The sequence below is a fragment of the Acanthochromis polyacanthus genome, chromosome 5 (genome assembly GCF_021347895.1).
Source record: "Acanthochromis polyacanthus isolate Apoly-LR-REF ecotype Palm Island chromosome 5, KAUST_Apoly_ChrSc, whole genome shotgun sequence".
Lineage (NCBI taxonomy): Eukaryota > Metazoa > Chordata > Actinopteri > Pomacentridae > Acanthochromis > Acanthochromis polyacanthus.
Genome location: NC_067117.1, coordinates 29,926,858 through 29,948,569, shown reverse-complemented (window position 1 = coordinate 29,948,569; position 21,712 = coordinate 29,926,858). Strand labels below are relative to the sequence as shown.

The 21,712-nt window shown below is 38.9% G+C and overlaps 1 protein-coding gene across 1 annotated transcript; it reads right to left on the bottom strand.

The window, feature by feature from the left end:
• Positions 1 to 1,233: 1,233 nt before the first annotated feature.
• asip1 (agouti signaling protein 1) lies at positions 1,234 to 5,170 on the bottom strand. The gene is made up of 3 exons (XM_022221507.2): positions 5,004 to 5,170; positions 4,842 to 4,891; positions 1,234 to 4,145 (listed from the first exon to the last, which is right to left on the bottom strand). Exons 1-3 carry the CDS (start codon positions 5,158 to 5,160, stop codon positions 3,981 to 3,983), a joined length of 372 nt encoding a protein of 123 aa, XP_022077199.2. The 5' UTR covers positions 5,161 to 5,170; the 3' UTR covers positions 1,234 to 3,980.
• Between the last annotated feature and the right edge of the window lie 16,542 nt (positions 5,171 to 21,712).

Genomic DNA, 21,712 nt, shown 5'->3' with positions numbered 1-21,712 from the left:
GTATTTCTGGATATGTCATTTTTTTTAAAATCACTGACAATTTTAATTACAACCAAATACACTACTGTTCAAAAGTTTGGAGCCACTTAGAAATGTCCTTATTTTTGAAGATAACATGAAGGTAACATTAAAGTAATCAGAAATACTGTTGTAAATGACTATTCTAGCTGGAAACGGCAGATTTTTAATGTAATATCTACATGAGGTACAGAGGAACATTTCCAGCAACCATCACTCCCGTGTTCTAATACTACATTGTGTTAGCTAATGGTGTTAAAAGGCTCATTGATGATTAGAAAACCCTTGTGCAGTTATGTTCGCACATGAACAAAAGCGTGAGTTTTCATGGAAAACATGAAATTGTCTGGGTGACCCCAAACTTCTTCCTGATGAAAATTATAATATATTTGTAAATAGTAATATAATTGTAATACATTTCACCTGTAGAATAAAACACTGCATATTCCCATTGTCTAATAATCATCATTTTGCACTTATTACTTGTGGTACATTATGTCTCTTTTTAGTGCTTGAAGGGAGAACATACAAACATTTCTACCTGCAATCAAATACAATAAATACGAACAAAAAACCGCAGTGACAAACCACCAAAACAGATAATTGAAATCACGATGAATTACGCCAAGGCTCTCATCAAAGTCTAATTATAACATTTTCAGGCTAATAAAAAACAGAAAAACTAAACCCAAATGAAAATCAGATGATGCAGTGACCACCAGAAATGTCAAGAGCTGAGGAACTGCAGGGAAAGCCTGGATCAATGCTGCTTTGATGGTGGTTGTTCAGGGATTAAAGGCTTTGTTTTCTATCATTTAAAGGCCACAGTTATCATCAACATCACATTTTTCAATATTATTGATATTCTGCTGGAATGTAGAAAGTCATATGTTTATCATAATGCAATTATTGAATTGAATTGAATTTATTTATTTGATAGGGACGATGCAGTTTAACATAATTCCATTACTTAGCATGAATCTGATGTGCTGCACAGAGAGTTTATAGCAAATGCTAGTTTCCAACTCTTGTCCCTAGATGGGCCTTTAAATATAAAAGTCAGAATATATAACATCATAAAATAACAGAGAAGTTTACAAAAGAACAATAAAATACATGTTCATGTTATGGCTTACTGAAACATCCCAGTGAATGTGTTGGCTCCCTGCCCAAAGAGTCAGGAGAGTGATTGAAAATCAAAGGAAAAGGGCTGAATTTACTTTCCACAGTAACAGAAGACAGATGGTGAGAAAGGAATCATGAACAGATTAAGCGAGATAACAAATGATGGGCAGGTTGAAAGAAAAAAATGCTTCCTGGACACCCAGACTCTTTATTGTCCATTTTGTTTTATTAAGAGGAGGTTCAATGACATATTTTTTTGCAAGGTGAATATCCAGCACATTTTTCTTCTTCATCTTGAGAGGAATCCACCAAGGTACTAATAACTCTATTCCACTGCACCACTGAGCTCTAGTGACTACAAATAATTTTAAAACTAATTAATAAACCAAAAAAAATTAATGTTTTTCTTTGATGAAAAACATCAAGAAGTTAAGCGAAGATGTGAAGACAAGTTCACGAGGACATAAAAGACATATACAACCAGTCAAAAGTTTGAACACTATGCACTGTACATTAATACTGAAGACTTCAAGACTGTAAAAGAATACATATTGAATTATGTTGTAAACAAAAAAGTGTTCATCTGCAGTATTAATCTACAATGTAGAGAACAATACAAAAACAATAAAAGCATTGAATGAGAAGGTGTGTCCAAACTTTTGATTAGTAGTGTAAGTCATAACATGTTTTATATTTTAGATTCTTTAAAATAGCCACCCTTTGCTTTGATTGCTGCTTTGCACACTCTTGGCATTCTCTCAGTGAGCTTGATGAGGTAGTCACCTGAAATGGTTTTCCAACAGTCTTGAAGGAGTGCCCAGAGATGCTGAGCTCTTGTTGGCCCTTTTGCCTTCACTATGTGGCCCATCTCATCCCAAACCATCTGGATTGGATTTAGATCAAGGGACCGTGGAGGCCAGATCATCTGACGCAGCACTCCATCACTCTCCTTCTTGGTCAAATAGCCCTTACACAGACTGGAGTAAGCACAGATTTCCACTGGTCTAACATCCATTTCTTGTGTTTCTTGGCCCAAACAAATCTCTTCTGCTTGTTGCTTTTCCTTAGTAGTGGTTTCTTAGCAGCTATTTGACCATAAAGGCCTGATTGGTTCAGTCTCCTCTGAACAGTTGATGTAGAGATGTGTCTGCTACTAGAACTCTGTGTGGAATTTATCTGGGCTCTAATCTGAGGTGCTGTTAACTTGCGATTTCTGAGGCTGGTGACTCAGATGAACTTCTCCTCAGCAGCAGAGGTGACTCTTGGTTCTCCTTTCCTGGGGCGGTCCTCATGTGAGACCGTGTCATTGTAGCGCCTGATGGTTTTTGTGACTGCACTTGGGGGTGCATTCAAAGATTTTGCAATTTTCCGGACTGACTGACCTTCAGTTCTTAAAGTAATGATGGACTGTTGTTTCTCTTGACTTTGCCAATTGGTTCTTGCCATAATATGGATTCTAACAGTTGTCAAATAGGGCCGTCAACTGTGTGCCAACCTGATTTCTGCACAACACAACTGATGGTCCCAACCCCATAAAGAAGACAAAAAAAATTCCACAAATTCACCTTGATAAGGCACACCTGTGAAGTGAAAACCATTTCAGGAGACTACCTCATGAAGCTCAGTGAGACAATGCCAAGAGTGTGCAAAACAGTAGAATCTACAATGTAAACAGTCATAAAATGAAGAAAAACCATTAAATAAGAAGATGTGCCCAAATTCTTGACTGGTAGTGGATGTATGATGAATAGAAATTGACTGCAGTTACACTAGGCGGAGTAATCTTGCAATGGTTTTAAGCCTCAGTGCATTGTTTATTATAAGGTTGTTGCTAGAGGTACGGACCCGTACCCGTAGCCTGTGGGCTACGGATACGGACACGTATCCGTAGACACTACCTTATTATAATGACATGATTTCCTTTCCTCTCATAAAGGATGGTCCAGCTAAAGGCAAAAACAAAGGATGTATTGAAGCGCCTTTTCTTAGCATTGAGAGAATCTTACCAGCTCTTATCATGATGCTGCTTTGATTACTCCATATCATTTCATTCATTTGTGTCCACTTTTTCTTTTTTTTTCCCACCATTTATTGTTTATGTTTGAAGATGTGGAATACATTCTGGAGTCACACTAGCTGCATCTTATTTGCATGTAATTGTAATTTCAGGCTACTTTTTGCAAATCAGGGAAATACAGCCTAAATTGCTGCCTCTGGAAACTCCCAAAAAACTTTTAAATTAGCTGTTTTCCATCTATAATGACAACATAGCTACATAGTTTGATACTCAACCTACCAGAAAGCAAATGCAAACTGAAAATGAACAAGGGAAAACAGAGACTGATGGTCTATCATCATCTATCTATCACAGAATGAGTCCCAGTTTTCTGGGTGAAAGTCTGGTCTCTTGTTTAAGCTTCCATTTTCTAAACTGGCTTCCTTTTATAAGATGTTATTAGTAACAAATTGTGCTTTTTTCAAAGTGAAATTGCATTGTCGTCAAAGTGAAAAATGAAATGAAGTTGTATAAAACATAATTTTGAATTGGTTGTCTGGTGGCAGAGACTTAGTCCTAATTGTGGTAATTACCTCCGCCAAAGAGGTTATGTGACACCCGGCATCTGTCTGTCTGTCTGTCCGTCCATCTGTCTGTCAGCAAGATAACTCAAAAACGCCTGGGCAGATTCACATGAAATTTTGAGGGGATGTAGACTATGGTAAGAGGAAGTGCAGTGAATTTTAGGTAAAATAATGAACTGTAGTTGAGAACAGATCCACCTCTCTCAGTGCTAAGTGGTTTGGCTTAACACGAAGTTTTGTTCTGGTGAGCTGGTGGTTCAGCAGCGGGGGTTTCCAATTCGGCAGTAGCAGACAGTTCTGAAGAGCCGACACTGGCAGTGAGCACAGTAATCACAACAAACATTGCCTGGAGATTTGCAGCTTTCCCAAACAGCAATGCAGTTAGCAGGAGGAGGAGGACGCTTTTTTGCAGTAAGTTTGTTCTGAGAGAAAGATGGAGAGAGAAGAGGTTAAAGTTAGTGGTGGGACATGATTAAAAAGAATGTATGTAATGAATTAGAGGCTTAGTAAATTAATTAATCACGATTAATCACAGTTTTGTCTAATAGCAATATCTGACACAAAAAGCATAGTTTTCAGTTCCAATAAATTTTGATTGATGACTACCGAAATGAATGGACATATATGTGAACTTATATAGCAAAAAAGTTTCATTTTTTTTATTTATCTGTGCATTTTTCATATGTCTGCTACATTCATAGATTACTGCAAACTCAAAGTGCAATTATAGCAATTACATTCAACATTTTAGGGCTTCACAACATGGGACCTTTAATATGGGATCCATTTGTTGTTGGTTAGATTTAAACACCAAACCTATGTGGTTAGGTTTAGGAAAATAGCATGGCTTGGGTTAAAATGTGACTCTTTCACAAAATGTTTGAAGCTTCTCCTCCACTTTCTGGGCTACCAGGATGAAAGTCCTGCCAAATTCATTGTATTATTGTTTGACAAAGATATCCTGATTTAAAAAGTATTTGTGATCTGTCAGAAACAGTCGTGATCTCGGAGAATAAATGGTTCTCTCAAAAATCAAATTGAGAACACAGTTTAGTTTTGCAGAAACATAACTTTTATAAAAAACAGTTTCACTTTCAGGAACTTTTCTTCAGGCCAACCTTTTTTTGTTTCTTTGTTATCTTGTTCTTCCTTGTTGATTTCGGTAGCTCTGAAAGAGAACATTAGAAAAAGAGGTTATAAAGAAAAGCACTGAACTGATGCAGACAACCTGATATTACAAAATAAGGTGCACATGCTTCAGTTCATCCTTGCAAACGCACCTACAATAACAACAGGGGGTGAGGCTACTTCGAGGTCTTGAGACAAAGCTGTAGTTGAGGTGATGACCTTATTGGCGTACAGACTGTCATCAGGGATCATGTAGACCGAGCTGAGGAAGTATTCTGTTGCGGCGAGGACAAAGCAGCCGAGCAGCATCGAGGCCTGCATCTTTCTCTGGAACAAAAGTAACAACAATGGATGCAAGTTATAATGAAGATCACCAAAAGCTCAATTGTCACAGGGGCAAAAATCAGAAAACACAACATATATAGTTAATTTTAAATCCTAAATCTGTAATCTTTGTACAAGGTTTGATCACTAGCGGGAAGACTTTTCTATTTTAAAATCATCAGCTGGTTACCATTTGGCTGCTGTAGGCACCGTATGAATTAAATGAATTTCTTGCAACATTGCTAACAGCTCTGCAGTGGATTATAACTCCACGCAGAAAGATCTCTGGAAGTCCAGGATGTGAACTGGGAATCTTCTACCTGGAAGTCAAAAGTGCTAACCATCATGCCACTGTGCAGCCCTTTTTTCCAAACATATTTAAAAAAAATTAAAATTGTCACAAAGTACAGCTGAGACTGTGGAGATGCCTCTAGGTTTGGAGGCATTTGTTCACATATAAGTATGCAGATACAAATTCTGATCTGGTAATGGCACTAGGGATCTCCTAAGTCATTAGGATTCATCCTTTGGTGAACTTGAGTGATTAAAAATACTGGTAATCTACTTAATTCATATTCTAGTCGAGACAAATAGATCAGTTAATATTCTCAGGGAACCAAAATACTCCTCATTGTGACTATGTAGATAGATTTTTTATTTTTTTGGGGGGGGGTCAAGTTCTCTGTCGCAGAGTACCAAGGTAAGATTTCGTCTTTGAGTCCCTCAGTGGGAAAAAGCTATGAAAGAACAGGAAACACTTGAATGTTTTGCTCGGGTTTCAGAAATTCACCTACACCTCTCTAAGATCACTCGACATTACACCAGCTGTGTGTTTGACTGGAATTTTGGAGGCAGATTTGCAGCAAGTTGACTCCTGTTCCTTTTCGATGGCTTCAATATTCAATAATGAATGCCAGGTGGAGGTTTGCTGAAAAAATAACTAGTTCCTGATGCTTCTCAGGTTTTGTTGCCGTAAACTGTGTGCTTTACTGTCAAGCTTCTCTGTCTTTGACATTTGTTGTTGTACACTGGTGTTACTGTTAATACTGGCTTCAACAATGCCACTGCCTGCAGACTGACATCTGCTCTGCTCTGGCAATAGCAACTGTCTCTTTGCAGATAATGATCTTGTTCTTAGGTGCAGCTGCTGAAAACATGCAGCTTACAAATAGTTCCCACTTTGGTGGTCTTGTACTTCCAAAAGCTATTATTAAATCATTCATCATGTGGCTTTTTTCATTAAGCCTGCAACATCCATCAAACAATACCCCCTTTTTTTAAACTTTAGTTCCAGAACTAAACACCTCATGGTATGATGTGTTTTGTAAGAAAAGGGCATAAAAGTGCAGTGTTCCACCAGTCCTGTGAGAGATCTTTTCAAACCTGAACTTCACAGATTAATTTCTTTTTCTTTTCCTATTTTTTTAAGGAAAGATACCACATTTAACCCTTCTGGTAGATTCATTTCTCAGATACAGCAAACATATTTCTGGGTCATGTTCAATCATCCAAAAGTGTCTGAAACCAAAAACAACAAACAAACATTGTTTATATCTCATTGTTAACTCCATCATCAACTATTTCTTTCAATATTTTGTGCAGTTGTGATCTTTACGTCTCAAATTTCATGGTTAAGGGAGGACAATTCACTCTTTTTTCATCAAAAATGCACGCTAAAACTTTTTTTAATGTGTACTTATCGAAATGATGCCACAAAGAATGAGTGCTGTACTCAAAGCTAAAAGGAGAGCAACAAAATATTAGGGTGTGTGACTTTTTTTTGGGCCAGGCATAGTCTGGGCTCCTGCACTATTGGGGAAAGGGACATCTGGACTATGTGGATGAATACATGGGAAAGCTGAACTACCAATATCAGATCTGGTCAGATCCACTTGGATATCAGATCTACTAACACACAAACCTAAGATATGTGGCAAAGTGAAATGTCATTTGACTTTAGCAGACTGAAAGTCTACAGATAAAAGGAAGTGATCAGACTATTGAAGAGCTCAGCTCCACAGAAAGCCTTGGTTTCTGTTGAATTGCTCAGGTTTTTCCTTCTATTCAACTTAAATTATGATTGTGTTTATTGCATATTTAAGGAAAGAGAGCTTATTTGGGGTTTTTCAGTCATGTGTGACTTTCACACAGTGTGTTCTTTCCACAATGTAAATGAAATGTTTGCTGTATGTAAGCTGCACATATGCCATTTTTTAGGCAGATGTTCATACTATAGTTTGAAAGTCCAGCAGTCTGAAAAACATCACACTAAAATAAAATACTGGAGGATTGAGAGGATGAAAACCTGACAAAATAATGAAGTCATTTCAGTTTCATGTATTTGGAGAACGTTTCTCATTATATGGTGTATTTCTCTTGTTTACAGTGTATGACAGATGTGAAAACACCCCTGTGCAATATCACCTAGATTGTCTCACCTCTCATTTCTAAGTTGACAAGTAGAGTATTTACCTTTGAAAACAATCAGAAACAAATACTGTGGTAGGATTATATGAAAACACAAGCCGGAAAATAATAACTCAATACAATGAAAGTGAATATATCAGTGGTGACTGACATCAGCTGGTCTAAGTGTAGGAAAATGGTCACAAAATGTGCTGTGAACAGCAGAACTTTCTAAATACTGGACCTGGGTTGCATCTATCTGTCCACACTGTAGGTCCACATGGAAAACAATGATGAGAGGATTGAAAAAAATCATACGTGAGACTTCACAAAGGTGAAAACGGATATAGAATCATGATGATTGTTGACCAAATAAATATCAGCTGAAACGCAGCTGCAGTAGTAATCAGGAGGTACAGAACACATCACAGTACCACGAATCAGAGCTGTAATAACCCTAAGTTTAAAAAGTGCTATCCTTGCTCAATCTTAAAAAAATACACAAGTAAGTGCTTCAGATTTGGCATCTCAAGCAAACAAAAACTGAAGTTTCTGTCAAACCTCGGTCAGAACAAAGGACATCATAGCAGCCTCTATGGAAAGTCTCTGAGAATTAAACCCTTGAATGCTTTTTATGCTCTTTAACAAAGTTTATACTTCCATTTGAAGACAGAAAAGAATTATGATGAATATTTAAAGCACACACTTTGGCCAGATCAGATCAGGATGAATTTGTTCAAATGGGATCCAGCATGTTTGCTGGGAACCTGGCCAGGACAACCACTGTGACTGCACAGTCCTGACAGTAAAGCATGAGAGCGTGCTGATATCTGGCTGATGATGTTTACAGATGGCCCTATGAAGGACTGTGGATGCCCCAAAATACTTGCTGACAAGATGACTGCTAGTCTACAGATGCTCCGCAGAAGAGAAATAATGCAGCATCATGAGTTTCCGAAGAAGCAAACAGTAAAAAACATGTCCTGTTTAGGCCCTTAGATAAACAAACTTGTGGGTATTTTAAAGAGAAATGTAAAACAACTCAACTTCTTGTCTCTGAAAATGAATGCATCACTGATATCCTCGATGTTTGTCTGTATATGTAGCCCTGCGACAGACTGGTGATCTGTCCTTGCCTGGGGACCAGACAGCCTTTATATTGTGTATTACAAATACACATAAAGTCAGTCTGGAACTGCTCCATTGAACCAAATCTAGCCCAGAGGCGGGGCTACCGATCACAGCTTGAATTGGAGAGAGCCAATCAGTGTAACACATGTGTGACGCAATCACTAAGCGACCTAACAATTGCCTTTCCGCCATGATATTTTGTAGTTTTAACAGCTTCCTTCGCCGTACAGGGGTCCTGAGGAAAATCTAAGCTCTCCCTTTCAACAGTGGAGGGCAGCATTACGCATTCTATCATACAGCCTGCAGGAATTAAAAATACATCCTTTTTAAAAAGAAAAGCTTTAAGAGCTGCTTCTTGTTGAGGTTTTAAGGACAAATTCAGCCTGTGCAAAACAGAGGAAAGCGCACGAGAGAAACCTCGCTCTGTTGCGGTCGCCAACTCGGCCCTGAAGTTGACGCATCGTTAACTCCCGCCTCTGGTGCTCTGATTGGTTCGGTCTGATCTGATCGGAGCTTGAAAACCTTTCAAAATGTGTCAATGGAGGAGGGCTAGACCGTATTCCCGTATATCCCTTATAACGGGAATACAGTCTAGCTAAGCTAGGCTAGATCTGTCCATGGTGTCTCGCCTGCTTTTGCCTCAAGTCAGCTGGGATAGACTCCAGGACCATAACAATAAATATCATCAACATACACTGTTAATGGACTATATATAAATGAAATTTAACTTGTTTTTCGTTATCCGTTTTTACTGGGAAAATAAAAATGGAATAACGGTCAATATTCTGTTTTCTGATGTTTGTCTTGCAAAAGTGTAGTTAAAAAATGGATATCAAAAAATGAAATTTAACTTCTAATTTGTTTTTGATATCCGTTTTTATTGAAAAAAAGAAAATCGGAAAACGGATTGGTTTTCTGTTTTCTGATTTTTATTTTGAAAACGAAAAACGGGAAACGGCCGTTATCTTTTTGATGTTTTGACCCCAAACCGAAAATAGAATAACGGCAATGTACACGGACCCTCCAGCTCCCCCGCGACCCTTATGAGGATTACGTGGTGTAGAGATAATGGATGGATGGATGGATGATATCCTCAATGCTGAGGACCGTGTCTGCTCGGGGTGTAATGGAATGGTCAACTCACGAAATGATACGAAATACGAAGCAGGGCTCATGATACGAAATACTCATGATATGAAATAAAGATAATATATAATAAAGAAAATTCCCAACAGTAGGAAGTTATGCAAAAATCTAATTTTCTTTATTTTCTTCCTTATGCAGACATACAAAAAATAATGCTGCATCAGTACAAAATAAATGCTCTTTGAAAAATAACAAAATTGTAGTTTTTTTCCTCCTTATAATACAAACATAAAATCTCAATAAAAAAAGTGCTTTGTTGTTGTAATAATCAGGATAACTACATTCTTGAATGAAAAGGAAAACAAATAGTCTTAGGAGCTGCAGTCTAGACCTATAAGTGAACTGTGAACTAGTAGTTGTCGCGCAGTATACGGTGAACTGTAGCAGCATATTTTGCACACGGTTTTTGTTTAATCCTCAATCTTCTCACCGTTCTATTGTCGTTTACATAGGAAGCCAAAATAGGTCCACACAACCGATTTATTTGACGAAGGAGCATCAGCTAATTCCTCAACCTCGTCTTCTTCCATTTTGAAGCGAGTGTTTTGCTACGGTAGGCGAGGAGGGTCAAAAATCATCAGTCTCAGTGGTGCATGGCGCCCCTTCGTGTAGTTTATTTTTCGTGCTTTTATTTCGTGCGTCTTTGAATTTTATTTCGCCATTTTTTATTTCGTTACACCAGTGTCTGCCATCAAAAACAAAGGTGCTCATTAAAGTATTGAATAAATAGGAGATTTCCTAGCCAGGTGACCTCACTGTTTTTCCTTAATGCATTCAACTGGCAAATCTCATACAAAGTGCTTTATTTAAGCTCCCTCACTGATTCCTCTGCATCCTAGCTCCTCCTTTTCTTGCCAATTTAATCGATACCGTGTCTGTCGTCATTGCTGCCCGCTTTGCTCTGCAACTTGGGAGGTCTTCACTGCTGCTCTTCCTGCATGTAGACAAACAGAGAGGTTCTTGACCACAGCAATGCCATCAAATAGAATTACTGCAGATATAATGATAAAGTTCTCTCACTGAAGTTGTCCTGACTTTTGTTGCATTGACTTCAAACTCTGGAGCCTGTACTTACAGCACAGAAAATTGACAGTTTCTAGTGTTACATAGGAGCAAATACCCTCCCTGTTGTATGCAACTACTTTAATACAATTGCATGAACTGTTGCATACAGTAATGTAACTAAAACACTGAAGACTGAGTTCCAGCTCACTCTTTAATACCAATTTGCACCATTTAACAACAGTACATTCACATAGGTATTCCTCCATAGATACAGTATACTGAAAGGCATGACATTGGATTGTGTTCGTTCTGTGTTTTGAAATGCATACAAAAAGATTTGTTTTGCATATCAAAATTGACTTAAAACATTTTCTAGTTGACAGCACAAGAAGTACTCAACAAACTTCAGTCACTTTTTGGGAATAATTTCACTATATGAGAACTGCAACATGACATTGTCCATCAGTTGGGTTTTAGGGTGGTTTGTGAAAGTCTGGTTCACTACTGATGTCACAGTGTTGACGTGGTGCTGCTTGGACTGCATTATACTGAAATATTTTGAATAGCTTGAACATACATGAGAGGGCTACCACCTGCTGCGACCATGAAAGTAAAGTCTGAAAAAAATGAAAACGTGTAAATGTAATTCATCCCAGAAGTACGTAGTAAATTGCACATGTGTAGCAAAGTTTGAAATATGATTCCTTTTGATGTTCCTCATATGGAATCCCATCTTTTTATGAGTTTGTTTTGCAGAATATGAATACTCTGCCTGTGTGTGGACTTCACTGTGAGTCATGAATCTGGGTCAGCATTCCCCTACCTGTTTCCGTTGTTGTATTTCTATGTTATCCTACATGAGTCGAAGTTTTCTCTCCTAATACCAAAATTCTGAAATAATGTTTCTCTAACAGTCCAACTTAACCCAAAAATAAATTGGTCACACTGGGTTGGTGCTGCAAAAAGCAACACAGGTGAACCTCTGCTGTGTTTCTCACACTGGTTAAATGCTTGCAATAATAACAACACTGTAGGATTAGCTGTTCCAAACCACCGGAATACGAGTCTGTCAAGTGTACTTGTACTGTTTTCTTGTCTTCCAACAAGAATTCTGGCTCTCACAGACCTATTAGTTTGTCTTCAAGAAGCCCTCCAATTCTCCACTCATCACCTGTACTAATAGCACCTGTTTGAACTCGTTACCTGTATAAACAACACTTGTCCACACACTCAATCAATCGGACTCCAACCTCTCCACCATTGGCAAGACCAAAGAGTTGTCTAAGGACACCAGAGACAAAATTGTTGACTTGAACAAGGCTGGAATGGGCTACAGGACAGTAGGCAAGCAGCACGGTGAAAAGGCAACAGCTCTTGGTGCAGTTACTAGAAAATGGAAGAAACTCAAGTTGACTGGTCAGTCTTCCTCAGTCTGGGGCTCCATGCAAGATCTCGCCTCATGGAGTATCAGTGATAATGAGAAAGTTGAGGGATCAGCCCAGTGTTGCCAAATCCTCAGTACGGAAAGTATCTATTGGCTGTCCTAAAAGTCGCAAAATGACGTCATCACCTCATTTGCATAATTTTCCGTTTGCATGTAATTGTATTTAACATTGTATGAGAGATGAATAATGTTGTGGGAGAGGCAAAAAGTGTGTATAAAACACCTAAAATATGTTTTGGAACAAGAGGCTAAATGAATGATTTATTTTAGTATGACAGTGAAGAAACATTTTTGTTTACATCCAGCTCTGTAAGCCAGGATGGGATCTGCAGCGACTTTGTGCATGTGCGATTCAACTGCCGTCTGGACGCGGAGTAGTGTGGGTCTCCTCTAATCAGACAGTGGGACTGCTGTGGGGTTACTAGACTGAGCGCCTGTGCTTTGGGACAGATAGGAGCTCACAACAGCACCTGCGGCTCGTTGAGGACAGTAACTACAGAACGATCCGAGCTTTCATGTCAGAGCCTCCAAAACATCAGAAAAAGTCGCTAGATTTGTCGCTAGTCACTTTTGACAAATAAAAGTCGCCAGGAGGACTTGGAAAGTTGCCAGATTTAGTGAGAAAGTCAGCAAGTTGGCAACACTGGATCAGCCCGGAACTACACGGGAGGACCTGGTCAATGACCTGAAGAGAGCTGGGTCCACAGTCTCAAAGGTTACCATTAGAAACACAAGCAAGCATATGTCCAGGTCCATCTGAGGTTTGCCAATGACCATCTGGATGATCCAGAGGAGACATGAAGTCAGATGAGACCAAAATAGAACTTTTTGGTATAAAGTCCACTCACTGTGTTTGGAGGAAGGAGGAGGATAAGTACAATCCTAGGAACACCATGGCAACAGTGAAGCATGGGGGTGGAAACATCGTGTTTTTCTGTAAAGGGGACAGGACGACTGCGCCGTATTGAGAAGAGGATGGATGAGGCCATGTATCACGAGATTTTGGACAATAACCTCCTCCCCTCAGTAAGAGCATTGAAGATAGGTCATAGTTGGGTCTTCTAGCATGACAATGACCCGAAACACGCAGTCAGGGCAACAAAGGAGTGGCTACGCAAGAAATATTTCAAGGTCCTGGAGTGGCCTAGCCAGTCTCCAGATCTGTACCCAAGAGAAAATCTTTGGAGGGAGCTGAAACTCCATGGTGCCCAGCTACAGCCCCGAAACCTGAAAGATCTGGAGAGGATCTGTATGGAGGAGTGGGCCAGAATCCCTGCTGCAGTGTGTGCAAAGGTGATCAAGAACTACAGGAACCATCTGACTTCTGTAATTGTAAAAAAAAAGGTTTCTCTCCCAAATATTAACTTCTATGTTTCTATTGTATCAAATACTTATTTCATGTGACACAATGCAAATTAATTAATTAAAAATCATTGTGGTTTTTCTGGATTTTTTTGGTTTAGATTCTGTCTCACAGTTAAAGAGCACCTTTGTTAAAAAAAAATTACAGACCTCTCCATTCTTTGTAAGTGGGAAAACTTGCGAAATTGGTGGTGTATCCAATACTTATTTCCCCCACTGTATGTAGTTTTTAAGTGGTAAGTCTTATCTCTTATTTATTCTTGTGTTACGATGAGACTACGTGTAATATAGTTTTGCTCTTGGCTTGTTGAGTGCAACTTCTTAGGACAAGGATGGGCAAAATAATGGAAAAAAAACATCTGATTTAAATGGATTTGCATGTTACAGAAGTGCTGTGGCTCATTTGGTGACAGCAATAAGTATTTATTAGTGGATTTTTAATTTAGAAAATAAAAAGCAGCAGATCTTGTCACCTTTGTTGCTTCAGTGCTCTCAGTATAAATCTGACAATTGAGAATTTAACTTCTGATGAGCGGTAAACACACAGCTGTGAAAGCTATTTTTCCATGAAAATGTCTGGAGTTGATCCATTAATTGTACTATTTATGAAAAGTGGTCATTTATTGTTAAGCCTTGCAATTGTAAATGCACCACATCATCCCTTTCCTGCTGCATTTGTGTTGGGTTTTTTTTTCATTTTCTTCTGTCAATTTATCACTGAAGTTTACTAAAGCACGTAAACAGTGATATAAAGGAAGTAATAATAAAGGCAGTTAGCAAAACTGAAAAGAACCTGGACCGAATTCTGGATTGTAATAATAATAATATAAACTTTATTACAGACACAGTGGTCCAGATAAGAGCAAAAAACAGTACATAAAAGATAAAACACAACATATACACAATGAACAATTAAAAAACAAATAAAAAGTCAATTACCTAAGAGGAGATTACTATACCAATGCTTCCATATCTTGGACAGATAGCGTGTAGTGCTAAATTTGATGTTAGTCAATGCCATAATTATGCTGTTCTCTGAGTTATTCAGTCGACATAGAATTCCTCAGTGTGGCATGCAGCGTATTAACACCTGCAGCCACAAACATCTCGCTGGCGCTACACCATCGTGGTCTTCTCAGCAGCATTCTCATGGCATCATTATAAGCAACCTGGAGTTTACGCAGGCTTGTTTTGCTGTAATTAGACCACAAGTGGGCAGTATAGAGAGGAGTGCAGTGAGCTCTGAACAAAGCCACCTTCACTGTTTCTGAACATGCCCCAAACTTGCGAAGCAAACTATTTACTTGAGCATATAAAGCCCGGCATTGCCTGTAAATGTCTTGGTCATCCTGCAGCTGGTCGGTAATGAAATGCCCAAGATACTTAACTTTGCTCACAACTCTCAAATTATTACCTGCCAATTTGAAAGTAGGAAACATTCGACATTTGTCCTCCTTAGTTCTACAAATCATGACCACACTCTTATCTGTATTAAATTTCATGTCATGAACAGAACCATATTCAGAACAGACCTCAACAAACAATTTGTAGATTTATATTTATTGTGCATTTGAATCATGTTGAGAAATTGAGTGGAAGCTCTGGGTCTGGCTTTGTTTAACCTGTAAGTTCAGCTAGTGTTGTCCTGAAACATATTGGGACACATCCTTCAAGTCAGTACTCAATAGATGCCATTTTGGCCTGTGTCAATCTCAATCAGCTTTGCACATCTGGAAGCAGTAATTTCAGCCCATTCTTCTTTGCTCAAGCTCTGCGGGTTACACAGGGATCATGAGAGAACAGCCCCTTTCAAGTCCAGCCACAAACTCTCAGTTGGATTGAGGTCTGACAACCACTGCTCTTACTTTACTGTTTTTATCTTTAAGCCCTTTCTCTGTAGCTTTGGCTGTACTCCTTCGGTCACTGTCTTGCAAAAATCTAATCTTTTCCGGTAGACTTCATCAGTTTGTCCTCCAGGATTTCCCGGCAGTTTGCTGTATTCATTCCCCCCTCTAGCTTTACAGGCCCTTCAGTGCCTGGTGCCGAGAAACATCCCCACATCTTGATGCTACCACCAACATGCTTCACATCATGATGCCGCCACCACCATGCTTCACATCTTGATGCTGCCACCACCATGCTTCACATCATGATGCTACCACCACCGTGCTTCACATCATGATGATACCCAACACGGTCTCACGGGGATTCGTGAAACTGTTACGTAAATTTTTTGTTTCTTTTTCGTGCGCACCAACACGATTTCGTCATGTTTTTCGTGCCGCTCACCACGAAATGTTTTTCGTGTTGCTCACAACGAAACCCGCTGTGGTAATCACAGCTGAAAGTGGTTTATACCAGCGGATTCATGACGATCTAAGCTGTCCATCGGCGTATACTGCTTGTGTGATCGCGTTTGCGGCCGCCGGCCGCCGGACATTCTTGAAATTCCTATGCAAATTGGGAAAAAAAAAAAAAAAAAAAAAAAAAAAAAAAAAAGGTAAGTGTACCACCGGGTTATGGTTATGGTTAGGGTTATGGTTAGGGACGATGTCATGCAAAATATAGCGTTGGATTCGCCATGGTTTTACATTAAAAATATAATACACACATTCGTTTGAAATACGTTCTGGGTGGCACGAAAAGTCCGCCGTTTAAAATACATTGGTGCGCATTTCGTGGTGAGCGGCACGAAAAACATGACGAAATCGTGTTGGTGCGCACGAAACCGAAACTAAAACTTACGTGACAGTTTCACGAATCCTCGTGAGATCGGGCTGTGATACCACCACCGTGCCTCACATCATGATGCTACCACCACCGTGCTTCACATCATGATGCTGCCACCACCATGCTTGACATCATGATGCTACCACCACCGTGCTTCACATCATGATGCCGCCACCACCATGCTTCACATCTTGATGCCGCCACCACCATGCTTCACATCATGATGCTGCCACCACCATGCTTGACATCATGATGCTACCACCACCGTGCTTCACATCATGATGCTGACACCACCGTGCTTCACATCATGATGCCGCCACCACCATGCTTCACATCTTGATGCCGCCACCACCATGCTTCACATCATGACGCTGCCACCACCATCATGATGCTGCCACCATCGTGCTTCTCATTATGACGCTGCCACCTCTATGCTTTACACTGGGGATGGTGGTGTCTGCCAAAATATAGTGCCTAGTCTGATGGCCAAAAGGCTGAACTTTTGTCTCATCAGACTAAAGAATGATTGATTTAAGAATCTCTCCCATGTCTTCCGATGAACTCTAGACTTCATCTGATCTTTAAACAACAGAGTCCTTCTTTTTGCAACTCTCCCACAAAGCACTGGCTTATGAAGAACAGCTGTTTTATACACCAATCTCAGCCACTGAAGTTTGTATGTCCTTCAGAGGACTTCGAGGTGTCTTGATCTCTTTCTTGTACAGCTGTTCAATTTTTGATGACAACCTAATCTAGGCAGATTTACACATGTGCCATAGTCCTTCTGTGTCTAATTGGTGGATTTGACAGCGTTACTCTGAGTGTTATTTTGTCTTCATAGTGTAGTGATATCCAGAAACACTGGTCCAACAATGACTGGACCTTCCAGACACAGGCGTCTTTATACTACAATAACATGACAAACTTTCATTGCACTCAGATAATCTTCATTTCATTAACTGTTTGGCTTCTAGCAGCAACTGGCTGCACTTGTGATGAATTAAGTGAGTTATTATAAATGGGTGAATATTTATGCAATAACTTATTTTATATTCTACATTGTCATTAATTAATATTACTTTTAAAAAAAATTATATTTAAATCAGTTTTCATTTTGGCACAAAAGTCTTCTAAAGTCTTGTGAAAAAAATGCCCATGATTCAATAGTTTAACCGTAAATTTCAGTAGGAAGTGGGTTCTAATTATACATTGAAGTCACTCATTTATGCATTTTCGAAATGAACAAATTAATGCTTATGGCATTAAAATTTGGTAAACCCTGATTTATGTATGATATCTTGTAATTAGTTTGGAATTTAGCTCTGACCTTGATACATCGACCCATAAAATGAGTGAAAGGCACACTAGATGCAAAGAATTTCACACTTCATTGGGTCTCCCGAGGTTCACAAAAATGTGACCTCTGAATTTTCTGCTGCTTTGTAAAACATTTCCTGATACAAGTATACACAGGTTTCACACCCGCAATGGATTCCATTATGACAAGCTGATTTAATCATAAACAAATGCATCAAGGACACGACAGCCGAGAATCTATTAGTGTGGTACATTTGCACTCATCATACAGTATGTCAGGGCAAACTAGCTGACAAGCAACTGCAAAGAGGACTCCAGAGAGGCCCCCTGAAAATTAATGCTTTTTGACATTTCACTAAAGATGGTGTGTGGAAATAGGGAACACTGCCTTGGAAAGATGATATTGTTACCATCTAATTCAACCAGCAAGAAAAATACCACTGATCACTTAAAATGTCTCTCAGGAGGATTGTGTGAAAATAGCAGCTTTCAAGGAAACAGACTGCACCCCTGCCTCATTACAGGCTTCAGAAATTTCATGGAAACAACAAGACAAGGTCGGGAGAATAGTATATATATATATATATATATATATATATATATATACACATACAGTGCCTTGTGAAAGTATTCGGCCCCCTTGAACTTTCAACCTTTCGCCACATTTCAGGCTTCAAACATAAAGATATAAAATTTTAATTTTTTGTCAAGAATCAACAACAACTGGGACACAATCGTGAAGTGGAATGAAATTTATTGGATATTTTAAACTTTTTTAACAAATAAAAACCTGAAAAGTGGGGCGTGCAATATTATTCGGCCCCCTTGCATTAATACTTTGTAGCGCCACCTTTTGCTGCAATTACAGCTGCAAGTCGCTTGGGGTATGTCTATCAGTTTTGCACATCGAGAGACTGAAATTCTTGCCCATTCTTCCTTGCAAAACAGCTCGAGCTCAGTGAGGTTGGATGGAGAGCGTTTGTGAACAGCAGTCTTCAGCTCTGCCCACAGATTCTCCATTGGATTCCGATCTGGACTTTGACTTGGCCATTCTAACACCTGGATACGTTTATTTGTGAACCATTCCATTGTAGATTTGGCTTTATGTTTTGGATCATTGTCCTGTTGGAAGATAAATCTCCGTCCCAGTCTCAGGTCTTTTGCAGACTCCAACAGGTTTTCTTCCAGAATGGTCCTGTATTTGGCTCCATTCATCTTCCCATTAATTTTAACCATCTTCCCTGTCCCTGCTGAAGAAAAGCAGGCCCAAACCATGAGGCTGCCACCACCATGTTTGACAGTGGGGATGGCGTGTTCAGGGTGATGAGCTGTGTTGCTTTTACGCCAAACATATCGTTTTGCATTGTGGCCAAAAAGTTTGATTTTGGTTTCATCTGACCAGAGCACCTTCTTCCACATGTTTGGTGTGTCTCCCAGGTGGCTTGTGGCAAACTTCAAACCAGACTTTTTATGGATATCTTTGAGAAATTGCTTTCTTCTTGCCACTCTTCCATAAAGGCCAGATTTGTGCAGTGTACGACTGATTGCTGTCCTATGGACAGACTCTCCCACCTCAGCTGTAGATCTCTGCAGTTCATCCAGAGTGATCATGGGCCTCTTGGCTGCATCTCTGATCAGTCTTCTCCTTGTTCGAGGTGAAAGTTTAGAGGGACGGCCGGGTCTTGGTAGATTTGCAGTGGTCTGATACTCCTTCCATTTCAATATGATTGCTTGCACAGTGCTCCTTGAGATGTTTAAAGCTTGGGAAATCTTTTTGCATCCAAATCCGGCTTTAAACTTCTCCACAACAGTATCTCGGACCTGCCTGGTGTGTTTTGGTCTTCATGATGCTCTCTGCACTTTAAACAGAACCCTGAGACTATCACAGAACAGGTGCATTTATACGGAGACTTGATTACACACAGGTGGATTCTATTTATCATCATCAGTCATTTAGGACAACATTGGATCATTCAGAGATCCTCACTGAACTTCTGGAGTGAGTTTGCTGCACTGAAAGTAAAGGGGCCGAATAATATTGCACACCCCACTTTTCAGTTTTTTATTTGTTAAAAAAGTATAAAATATCCAATAAATTTCATTCCACTTCACGATTGTGTCCCAATTGTTGATTCTTGACAAAAAATTAAAATTTTATATCTTTGTTTGAAGCCTGAAATGTGGCGAAAGGTTGAAAAGTTCAAGGGGGCCGAATACTTTCACAAGGCACTGTATATTTAAATTATATATATACATATATATATTTATTTATTTGCTGTATGGTGCTGAATGGAATGGAGAGCTCCTGTTAGGCCCAGTTGACACACGTTCTCATCTGAAATAGTTAATTTATTAATATAGTTATTAAATACAGCTGTTACATATGTGTTATTAATTTTATTGGAAAAGAATAGACACATTATTGCAGTATATTAAGCTTAAATTGTATTTTGTACTTTCTACTCAATGCATTTTACAAATCTTTCCTTTTTCTGGCTGTTTTTCTTTTTTTGATTTTGAGTCTCATCTAAATGTAAATAAACTTCAGATTCGGAGCTGAAGAATACTGAAAAAATGTTGCTTGGGTATTAAATCATTTCGCAACAAAACATGAAATTCCCTGTTGAATATTTGTTAATAAATGTTACATGAGCAGTCACGGGATTTAAAGATGCCAGACATTTGACACATGCACATTTTTCAAGTTTCAAGGATTTAGCTTATCTGACACTGGAGAATGGTCTGATTGGACTTCACCATAATTGCTACAGGAGAAAAAAAAAATCTATTAGTATTTTTTCAAACCAATCAGAATCATCTTGGAAGTCCAGGATGCAGTCATGGTGCACCTGCAAAGTAATGAAAATGTGTTTTGGTGGAAAATTTGCATGCAAAGTGGTGAAATGTCATTAAAATGATAGACATCAAAGGAACCAAGACAGACTGTCTTATTGCATGATCCAAACCCCTGCGATCAAGTGTGCAAAGTGTTGCTTGGAGGTTGTTGGAGGCCATTACGAAGAGGAGTGTGTCAGAGTGGTCTAACCCACTTTCTGTAATTTTTGAGAAAAATGGGCTCAAAGTTTGGTGTTTTCAAGAATGGTCGAACATTCAACATTCGACTTTTTGTGGGTTATATCAGTCTGCTTATAACCCCCTCAACTAATCTGTTCAATACTCACATGATGTTTTAAAAGCAAAAACAGAATTCTAATATACTTCAATGACGCAAGAACGTCATTTTATTGTCGCTCTGTGTCGCTATGGAAAACAACTGACACTAAACAGAATTCTAGTCTTTCTCAACAGCCTTTCTTTTGGCCTCCTAACTTCACGATTCTGTCGGGTACAGGCTGTATTATATAATTTAAGAACCACTCAAAGGATCTATGGAGCAATAGGAGTGCCAAATCAAAATATAAATAAATAAATAATTAAATAAATAAATGTGGAAATATAAAGAGAAATAAATAATTCCTCCTATTGCTCCATAAGGATCAACCCATGCTTACAGTTTTACACAATCCGACAGGGGACATATTTTTTCAACAGCTGCATCCATTGTTCAAGACTGGATGTTTGAATGTGTGATTTCACATGTCTGCGAAACAGACATGCAATAAAAGGCTTTTGGAAAAAACAATCAAGTTGCATAGTTAGAAGAATTCGGACATTTCTCAGCGGAGAGGAAACTGACTCAAAGTGCTCATTCTTCCCTCCTCTGAGGACTGAGCATCAGCTGTAAATAATCAGCTTTTACTATCAAACTGAAACTTAAACATGCATTTAATTAACTGATCCTCAATGTAGAAGATGTGGTGTAGTTACACTTTGTGATTAACATTGCATTTGTTCGTAAAAGGCACCACTGAATATAGAATTTGGAAACTGATTAGTAATACTTAAGAACAAATTTTAATAATGTTTCAAAAAATCTAGTAGTATTGATCTGTCTTAAAATCAGAACTCATGAGCTCTGATTTAATTAACCTCCAG

What these genes read in the sequence shown, in the direction of transcription:
- asip1 (XM_022221507.2), bottom strand. Translation starts at nt 5,160, where the DNA reads ATGCTGCTCGGCTGCTTTGTCCTCGCCGCAACAGAATACTTCCTCAGC. An exon ending in ACCCCCTGTTGTTATTGTAG is followed by an intron (nt 4,892 to 5,003) that starts GTGCGTTTGCAA and finishes GTTCTCTTTCAG; the next exon opens with AGCTACCGAAATCAACAAGG. An exon ending in TAACAAAGAAACAAAAAAAG is followed by an intron (nt 4,146 to 4,841) that starts GTTGGCCTGAAG and finishes TCTTTCTCTCAG; the next exon opens with AACAAACTTACTGCAAAAAA.